The sequence below is a fragment of the Anabas testudineus genome, chromosome 1 (assembly GCF_900324465.2).
Source record: "Anabas testudineus chromosome 1, fAnaTes1.2, whole genome shotgun sequence".
Classification (NCBI taxonomy): Eukaryota; Metazoa; Chordata; class Actinopteri; order Anabantiformes; family Anabantidae; genus Anabas; species Anabas testudineus.
In genome coordinates, this window is record NC_046610.1 from 21,897,545 (window position 1) to 21,907,230 (window position 9,686).

At 42.7% G+C, this 9,686-nt stretch overlaps 1 protein-coding gene across 2 annotated transcripts in view; it reads left to right on the forward strand.

Moving 5' to 3' along the window:
• The window catches only part of chrnb3a (cholinergic receptor nicotinic beta 3 subunit a), a 9,855-nt gene extending 1,123 nt beyond the window's left edge, over positions 1-8,732 (forward strand). The window contains exons 1-8 of one of the 2 annotated variants that reach the window (XM_026358733.1): positions 2,655-2,779; positions 3,770-3,921; positions 5,247-5,291; positions 6,146-6,255; positions 6,419-6,932; positions 7,333-7,523; positions 7,699-7,915; positions 8,142-8,732. In XM_026358733.1, coding sequence (XP_026214518.1) covers positions 5,265-5,291; positions 6,146-6,255; positions 6,419-6,932; positions 7,333-7,523; positions 7,699-7,915; positions 8,142-8,273 — 1,191 coding nt within the window. In that variant the 5' untranslated portion in view covers positions 2,655-2,779; positions 3,770-3,921; positions 5,247-5,264 and the 3' untranslated portion in view covers positions 8,274-8,732. Of the gene's footprint in view, positions 1-2,654; positions 2,780-3,769; positions 3,922-5,246; positions 5,292-6,145; positions 6,256-6,418; positions 6,933-7,332; positions 7,524-7,698; positions 7,916-8,141 lie in introns of those variants that run through there. The other variant, XM_026358732.1, reaches the window with a different exon arrangement.
• Positions 8,733-9,686: the final 954 nt, after the last annotated feature.

Genomic DNA, 9,686 nt, shown 5'->3' on the forward strand with positions numbered 1-9,686 from the left:
GTAATTTCGTGAGGAATCACATTTTAAACTGACACTAATCTTCCTGCAAAGGAGTTTTGATTAATGACACCTATTAGAAGCAGGTTGGGATGAGACGTCACGGCTGACATATTGTAGGTTTCATATTTTCAGGTGTTCAGCAAAACTTTCAGCATTCTTTCACCAGCTCAACACATTGATTAGTGGATTTACCTTGAGCTCCCGGCACTAGTGGTGCATGTGCTCACCTCTGGTCAGGTGATGATCCGTGTCTGTTACATTGGCTGGGCTGTATGGTCATGCACATTTCCTAGAGTTATTACACACGAGGCTAACCATTTTGAAAAGCCTTGGCTCCCCCAGAGGCACATTCCTCATTGCATTGTGGGTAAAAAAAAAAAAAAGAAGAGCAGACACCTGGATGCCTCCCACAGCTCAGGTGGGAGGCATCCATCTGAGCTCCACGTCTACATGTGTCTTGCCTCCAATAAGTGGAAGCATCTTGTGACAACTCGCCGGCAACTACAGAGAAAAGACAGAGCCACTAAGTTAAACTGTCTTAAATTTGCACTAGACTGGAAAGAAAAATGGGGTCCCCCTCTGTTTTCCCTCTCATCCTATTACCCCTTGCAGTGGTACATCCCACTGTGGTTCCAGAGTGAGCAGATGGTGGCAGTGTCAAGATGATCATACCACAGTGTCGCCCATGGGGTGTTTCAGATAGAGGAGGAGGCAGCGTGTTTGTTCGAGCGCTGGGTCACCCCTGCGTCTGTATCAGCCATTAGCAAGAGTCTGTGTCCTACACACACATGCTGGACGTGTGTGACACACAGATATATGCACATACTCAGACACACACACACACACACTCATGCATCATAATTTGCCCACATGAGAATCAGCTCCACCTCGCTGCTGCCACCACCACCACGCTGCACAGGTCTAATCAATACCCTTCCCCTCACCTCTGTTCAATCAACCGCACACACATATAAATACCCACTAATACACACATCTGTACAGATATATTTGTGAGGACAATGCTCACCTAATTCTAACCTTACATCTAAAGCAGGCACTTGCAGGTGTGCAGAAAGTGAGGACTAACCGAAACATCCTCATACTGTATAGCACAAGTACATCACATACACACACAAACACACCGTCAATCACCCTCAGTCTCAGGGAGGCAGCAGCCTCTTGTAGACAAAACCATCCCTGCAGTGTTTGGCTGGTTTGGCTCCTGTGTTTTTTGCTGATTAGGATCATGAGATAGAGCTACTTCCTGTTGCGATGCTATATAGGAGTCTCCTGACTGAGTGTACCGATGCCCTGTTCCAGGCCTTTACAAACTCAACGCTGTACAGGGGATCTGATGCAATGTGAAGAAATGTGTCTAAGTCTGAATACAGTGAGTACTTTAACTTTAGATTCCAACACAGCAGAAGACTGAGGACGGGCGGAATATGAATACAGAAAAGTACACGTGCGTGTATGTCGCTCTACCTGTGAGGGCATTTCAAAGATTTTATTCATTCACCACTCCCTAACCCCATCTGTCATGACAGCATGCATAAAACAGACCCTGTAACCCGAATCTCAAAGCGTAAGATCTCATAATTTCCACAAGTTGCCCATGCGTGACAAACTGTGGTCAGTTTTAAATATAGAATCATGGGAAATCTTGTCAGGACACAAAAGCAGCAGCAGCAGAATAAAAAAAAAACCTAACTGAGAAATAAGTCACAGAGAAGCAGCTCTGAATAGGAAGAGAATTCAAACATTAAACAACATGTTTGCAGCTGTTTCCTCTTCTGCAGGTGAGTTAATCCAAAGTCAGGAGGTTGTATCCCAGCAGTTGTTTGCTCTCAATGTGGAGACCAACAGGTAGTCAGTGCAGAGAAACTAATATATTTTTATATACTTATTACAAAAGGGAATTTTGTACAGACAAGCAGCTACATTGAAGTCATCCTGACACACTTTGACATGTCACTAGGATGAACTGGGACAGTGACATGACCATGACCCTCTAAACCAAAATCCTGTCTTTGAAAGAGCTCGTTAAAAAGTGACAATTTAAACAAACATATACTTGACTTTGCACATTACATACATGAAAATAAAGTAAACACTATTGCATCATGCCAAAGGTGTTAGTTCAGGATGCTGCATTCCCAAAGGCTGCTTCCACCCTATACACCTTCTTGTCTCTCTCTGCAGTACTATAGGAGCCCCATACTGTACCCCCTACAGTAGCAGTAGTAGCAGTAGTGTGCTGTACCATCGAGTCGGATAATGTATGTATATATGTAGCATGTAGGATGCTGCACAGTCCAAACCCTTGTCTTTGTGTTAAGGGAGGCTGAATTAGGGGATTTTTTTTCTCCTTGCTATCTGTTTTGCTGTCTGTTCTCATTCCCCTTGCCCCAGTTAACTTCTCCTTCAGTACCAACCTCTACCCTGCCCCCTCGCTCTGTCTCTCTCAGCCACTGCGGGGAATTGCTCGGGGTCACTCTGTCTCACTCACTTCCCTTATCAGCCCTCTCCACTCCTATGCTCCATTCCACTTGTTTGCGAGGCTGTTGAGTTCAGCTTCTCCTTTCTGTCTGTCAGTCTCTGTTGCAACGCCACCACCGGCAGTGCCAAATGTTTGCCTCTTATGCGGACGAATGCTCCGAGCTCTCAGCTGACAAAGCAGCCCAGTTACTGAGGGAGGATCTGTTGTGCAGCTCAACTACAAATACCACATAATGCTGTGAGCATGCAGCCAATGCTGCTGTCATCTGCATCATTCAGAGTGAGTTACTTCCCTAACAGGGTAGAGTTTGAATGACTTACTAAAGGGCGATCCTACTGGATATACGTATAGGTGCTGACGAGCATGTTGCCTGTCATCAGAGTCAAGCATGTGATATTTAAGCCACTATATAGTCTCTGAGACTGAATCTTTCTTTTTTACTGAATAGGATACAGACTACAGTAAGAGTTAGTTTCCATCTGTAGCTATCAAACATCTGATTGTATGATTTGATATGATACATGACATAATTGCCTGCCTAAGAAACCGTGGTGTCTGGCAGCTGTCTTCACCTGAACGGTGGCTGTCTCCTGCTCAGCGTGAGCGTCACTCTTTAACTGACTATTATGTCTTGTGCCTGACTGCACAAAGCGCTCTGAGCTCGGCTCGTCTCCCCTGGCGATTGTTCTGTCTTAGGTGATCATGTCAGCATGATCATTTTGTCAGCCTTGGGAGCTTAGATGCATTCACTGGGCCATGACCAGCTGTCATTGCGGGTTTGATAGTGTGTGTGTGTGTACCTGACTCTGAGGCCCTGACTTAATTTTTCCTTCCACTCACTTTTGAGGCTGCACAGATGATTCATTTTATTCATGCATGACTGTGTTTTTTCTCTAATCTTAAACATGTTGGACTTGGTCGAGAGTGACAGTCATGCACATGTGGTCTGTGCACATGAATATTACAGGCATGTGGGCAAACTAGCTATATAATTAGAACTACTCTAAAGGATTTGAGAGATTTATTCACTGATTTACTTTAATTTTATTTGGCTTCTAAAATCCTTTACTTTGTAAACTGTAGAAATAATAGAAAGAAAAAGTCCATTGCAGTCTGGTCCTGGCTTTGGTCATAACCTGGGATTTCATCCAGCACCACCAGCACATCCAGATTCTTCTTGTTATCATGTGTTTAGCTAGAATCCCCTACACTCTAAAGCATTTTCTTGTCCAAACTTACTTCCTGTCTCCTTTGTCTTCATCCCTCCAGCTGAAGAGGACTTTGTGTCGTTGGCTGAGTTGGAGGACTCCTTGTTGAGGAACCTTTTCAGGGGTTACCAGAAGTGGGTTCGACCTGTCCAGCACGCCAATGACACCATCACTGTGCGCTTTGGACTTAAGATCTCACAGTTGGTTGATGTGGTGAGGGAACACACACACACACACACAGTTAGACACACTGTACAGTATATTTACTCAGAAACAACTAAACGCCTACATCAATATGATCTTATCTAATTTTATTTTGTGGCTACATTTCTGCTGTTGTACAAAGAAAAAGGAAAATCATTAAACCTTAGGGTGTTGCTTTAGCCCACAATGCAGTAGAAATACTAGGGACATGACATCACTGTCCTGATCATACAATATGCATCATATTAATATTGGATAGATCGGGTCCTTAAACTGTCTCTCACACACACTCAGCATCCTTGAGTAAACTCGAATCAGACATAGAGGCTACACTGCTTCCAGGAGACCTAATCCATCAGACTGTGTTAAGCAGCGTGTACCTGTTAAGAAAGCTCTCTGAAGAAATTAAAATGGCCTTATGTAACATGGTTAATAAAATCCTGCTGTACTCTTCTGAGGATCCACTGACTTCCTTGTAAGAAGAGGAACAAAAGTGAAGGACGTAGGAGGGAAGAAAGTAGAACTCAGCATCACTAATGCAGAGAGAAAATACAAGGAGTGGTGATTATTTTGAGAGATGACAGAGGCATTAGAAAGAATATAAAGATGCCCAGGAGGATGGGGCAGGAGGTTAAAATTGAACGTTGAAACGATAAAAGGTCACCGGGGAGGGAAGGAAAATACAAAGACAGAGAAAAGGGATGGTTGTCAGAGGAACCACAGCACTGAGAGCGCTCCAAAGACACAAAGGTACGAAGAAATGAGATCGAGAGAGGAAGAAAGGTTAAAAGAGAGGTCTAAAGTGGTCATATCAGCAGAGGAAGTAATGAGGGCATCAGCCTGGGAGGAACCGGATTGCATTTATTATTTACACAAGGACACACACTCACAAAGTTGCTCCCGTGTCTCCACACAGGGCTACACTTTGACTACAGCAGCATTTGATGCGCATGCTCCTGCCACATACAATAAGATTTAGGACAGCGCCATCTTGTGGTGTTCTAACTGAACTACTGTTAGAGTTTAAGGTCGCAGTTGAATCTTTGCTCCGAGCAGCCTCATATTAGGCAGTACCTACTGTATATTCATTTTGCCAGAGCTATTTCTCCCTGAGGAGTAGCCGGTGCTTCTCTCACATTAAATGCTTTAGATGTAGCATTAACCCCTGAGCTGCTCCACTGTGGAAGCAAAGCAATTAACCCACGATTTTTCCTAATTAGGCTTCAGTGCTTTGTTTTATCTCATTCAACTTTTTGTCTGCAGCTTCAGGTGGACACCGCATTTCCTCATTAGCCTCTCGTATAGTTAATTTGTCGTCCCCTTTCTCTCTACAGGATGAAAAGAACCAGCTGATGACTACAAATGTCTGGCTCTGGCAGGTAAAGATCAACATTAACACACATTTGAAATAGGTTCAAAAATGTAGTATGGAAATTTGACTGGATCAGTTATTATTATTATTTGATTCATGTCCTGCTGTAGACTTTTTATTGGAGCAATATAGTATGAAAACTGCAGAAACACAGCAGGTGCAGTTCACCCCAAAGGTGTTGAAATGACAAGGCCGATTTATTTATGTTTACTGAACACTGGAGACATTTGGGTTTAAAAACAACAGATGAATATGAACTAAAAGTTGCTGAAATCTTCAGCATTTCTTTTCAGGCATTTGCATCTTTTATATCAGATCACGCAAAACACTGAATGCTTTAGGGCCCAAATACATCACTGATGTGCTGCCATGTTATTAGTTGTCTCCTGGGCCAAAACCTGACATGGAGAAGCGCTGAGTCTTCATGTACCACAGAGCTAGAACAAACGCTGAGGCTTCCTCAACTTTCAATTGTTGCAAATTGAGATTTAAAAAATCACCTTCTGCCACTGCACATCTTGTGCTGCTCTGTAGCTGTGCTCTAACTTTTATGTGTTTTTCAATTTTAGATCATTTTATCCTTCCATTTCATTTTACTGTTTCCTGTTTAAGTAGGTATTTGACATCTCCTCGCATTTGTCTGTCTATCTTTTTATGAACAGCACTTTGAACTGCCTCAGTGTCGGAAAATACTGTATGATAAACCTAAAATAAATTAATTTGCACAATACAATACTTGGCCAGGAACGAGGCAGTGAGGGAACAGACAGTCTGCACCTACACACTCTATTCTAAATCCAGACCCTTGCACAGCTATATTATATGATCGTACTATAATGAATTGTTTTTTTTTTTTTAAAGGAGTGGGTGGATGTGAAGCTGAAGTGGAACCCTGATGACTATGGAGGTATTACCTCCATCAGAGTGCCTTCAGAAACAATATGGCTACCTGACATCGTCCTCTATGAAAAGTAAGTGATACAGCTTCATCAGAGTAGTACATTCTGAGCTTGTGCTTTGCAACTACTTTAATTTAAATGCTAAATATTGCTGTCTCTCCTGCTTTATCCCATTTGTCACCATTCACATTTGACTTTAACTGGTCTTAATGACTCTTTTCTTTACTTCTCCCAGTGCTGACGGCCGTTTTGAGGGTTCCCTGATGACCAAAGCCATTGTGCGCTGGGATGGGACCATAACATGGACCCCGCCTGCAAGCTACAAGTCCTCCTGCACCATGGATGTCACCTTCTTCCCCTTTGACCGACAGAACTGCTCCATGAAGTTCGGCTCCTGGACATACGATGGAAACATGGTGGACCTGGTCCTGGTGGATCACTATGTGGACCGCAAGGACTTCTTTGATAATGGAGAATGGGAGATCCTCAATGCGACTGGGGTAAAGGGGAGCAGGAGGGATGGAGTGTACTGGTACCCATTTATCACCTATTCCTTCATCCTAAAGAGGTTGCCCTTGTTCTACACTCTCTTCCTCATCATCCCATGCCTGGGTCTGTCCTTTCTGACTGTGCTGGTGTTTTATTTGCCATCAGACGAAGGAGAGAAGCTGTCACTTTCCACATCTGTACTGGTGTCTCTTACTGTGTTCCTCCTGGTCATAGAAGAAATCATACCTTCATCCTCAAAGGTTGGTAGCGTAAAGGATTTCAAGATCTGAATATACACCTCGTGTGTTGCCTGTGCTGTGTTCAGCTATCCTAATTGTAATCTCAGATACGTGCAGCTCAAACTGCAGTATGTTAGGCTAGTTTTATAGCATCAGCATTTGACAGGATGTATTGCCTGTCACTGCACCCAGCAGATGGCATGATAGGTGAAAATGATTGCTGTGACACCCACATTCAAGCTGAGCAGATGTCTAAACAGACACAAATACAGAGACACAATACAGTTTTCTTCTTCTAAAAACAGTGGAACTAAAAACACTGTTGAAGAAACAAAGCCAAACATGCAAAGAATGCTTTTGCAAGAATGCAGGAATTTTTGACATTTGGCATTTGAACTCCTTATGTTTTTTTTGATCCCAGGTCATCCCACTGATTGGAGAGTACCTGCTCTTCATTATGATCTTTGTCACCTTCTCCATCATCGTCACTGTCTTTGTGATTAATGTCCACCACCGCTCCTCTGCCACTTACCACCCCATGGCCCCATGGGTAAAGAGCCTGTTCCTCCAGAGACTCCCCAGACTGCTGTGCATGAGGGGTCACACAGACAGGTAATACAGGAAACAAAGTGTAAAGCAAAGTCTTTGTTTGAATTTTTTGTACAGGTTAAATAAATTGTAATAAGTAATGTGTTAATTTGAGTTTTAGAGGTGCTGGTAGAAACCGACTAGCTATTGGAAGTTACATGTGTGTAAAATATGTCAAACAGTTGTCCGTTCTCCTCAGATACCATTACCCAGATTTTGAGATGCGCAGCCCAGAGCTAAAGGCCCGCAAAGGTGCAGGGAGACGGGCGGTTCCTGGTCACAGCGGCACCCAGCAAAGATGCCCCCTTGGAGTGAAGGAGGACGAGAATCAAGCCTGGTTGGCCATGTTGGAAAAAGCCACAAATTCTGTTCGCTACATCAGCCGTCACATCAAAAAGGAGCACTTCATACGAGAGGTGTGGGGGTGGGCAAACAGGAGGGAAGGTGTGGGAAGAAATGTGCTTGCATGCATGTTATATTACATTCACTTTGAATATTTTAGACAGTTTCACCTCCTGGCTTGTTAAAGTCCTAATTCATTTACTCTGGATGAGAGATGTGCCTTTGTAAAAAAATAAAATGCTGGAGGCCGACACAGTTTCACGTTTCAACTTTGTCTGTCTATCCCTGTCTCCCTCTCAGGTAGTACAAGATTGGAAGTTTGTGGCTCAGGTGCTGGACAGGATTTTCCTCTGGGCCTTCCTCACAGTGTCAATACTGGGAACGATCCTGATCTTCACACCTGCTCTGCAGATGTACCTCAGCACACCTTAATGAGCACAAACACACTCACAAATGTATTTTTTAAAGTTTGGTTTTGACTCTGATTTATGGATAAAACATCCGTCCTGTCGAATTTCTATTATACAAACAAGCGTTCACCACCACCACAGTATGGTTTACAGCCTGTGATGATGACTGGAATCTGTAATGTTCTGCTGTAGATGCAAATTGTTACTCATTGTAAGGTGCATGCACAGGAGTGCGAAGGAGTAAAAGCAATAAGCAGGTCATAGTAGCATGTTTGATTTAGATATCCGTGTTTGAATAACTTTGACATTGTGATTATACTACATGCCAGTATCACTTTAAGTAATTTTAAGTTCTTTTGTGTTACATGCAACATGTCATCCAGCCAGCTGTATTCTGCTGTATGTGCTGCAGTGATGTCTACAATAAAACAAACTAGGATTACAGCACTGTAGTTGTATGCTGAAAATGCTTTTGCCAACCAGTGAACTTGTACTTTACATCCACTGCTGTCCATTTGTGTATTAATGTATAAGTATGGACAGATGTTATTGTATTCATGACTCCAAGTGGATGTCTGTGCCAGTCTAAAAATATTTGAGATATAAAGCTAATGATGATGATGATGATGACGACAGTGTGAGGTCACAGTGGCCTTCACCTCTAATCAGTTCATCAATCAGTGCTCATTTGTGGACAGGTAACATTTTAAAGTACGCTACCGCTCAAAAGTTTAGGATCTCTTGCAAATGTCTTTGTTTTGAAAAAACACATTTTCATGCAAATCACAACAACTTTATCTATTTCACAAACTATTAAAATTAATCAGATGATATTTGAAGAATCATTTTTTATTACCAATTATCAGTCCTCTGCATCAGTCTCCTGGTATGGCTGCTAATTCAAGTTCATCACTGTATACGGCTAATTGATTATGATAAAAAAACTTTTGCAATTGTGTTGTTCAGCTGAGACCAGTTGTACTAATGGAGCAAACAAAGGAGCATGGCTTTCTTTAGGTTAGTTTAGTATGTGTATTATGAACATCAGTAGTTGTTTGTTTACAGGTTCCAATAGGCACCAACAGCCAGAAAGAAAGAACTTTCATTAGAGACACGTCAGCCTATTGTTGTTCTTAGAAAGGAGGCTACTCAATGCTAGAGACTGCAAAGGAACTTAAAATGTCTTATCACGCTGTTAACTTCTCCCTTCAGAGAGCAGCACAAACTGACTCTAACAGAAACTGAAAAAAGGAGTGGGAGGCCTCGATGAACAACTGTGCAACAAGACACATATCTGAGAGTGTGTAGTTTAAGACAAAGACACCTCGCAGGTCCTCAACTGCCAACTGCACTAAATAGTACATGTCAAACACCAGTATCAGCATCAACTTTGAAGAGGAGACTTCAGGATGCTGGACTTCATGGCAGAATTGCC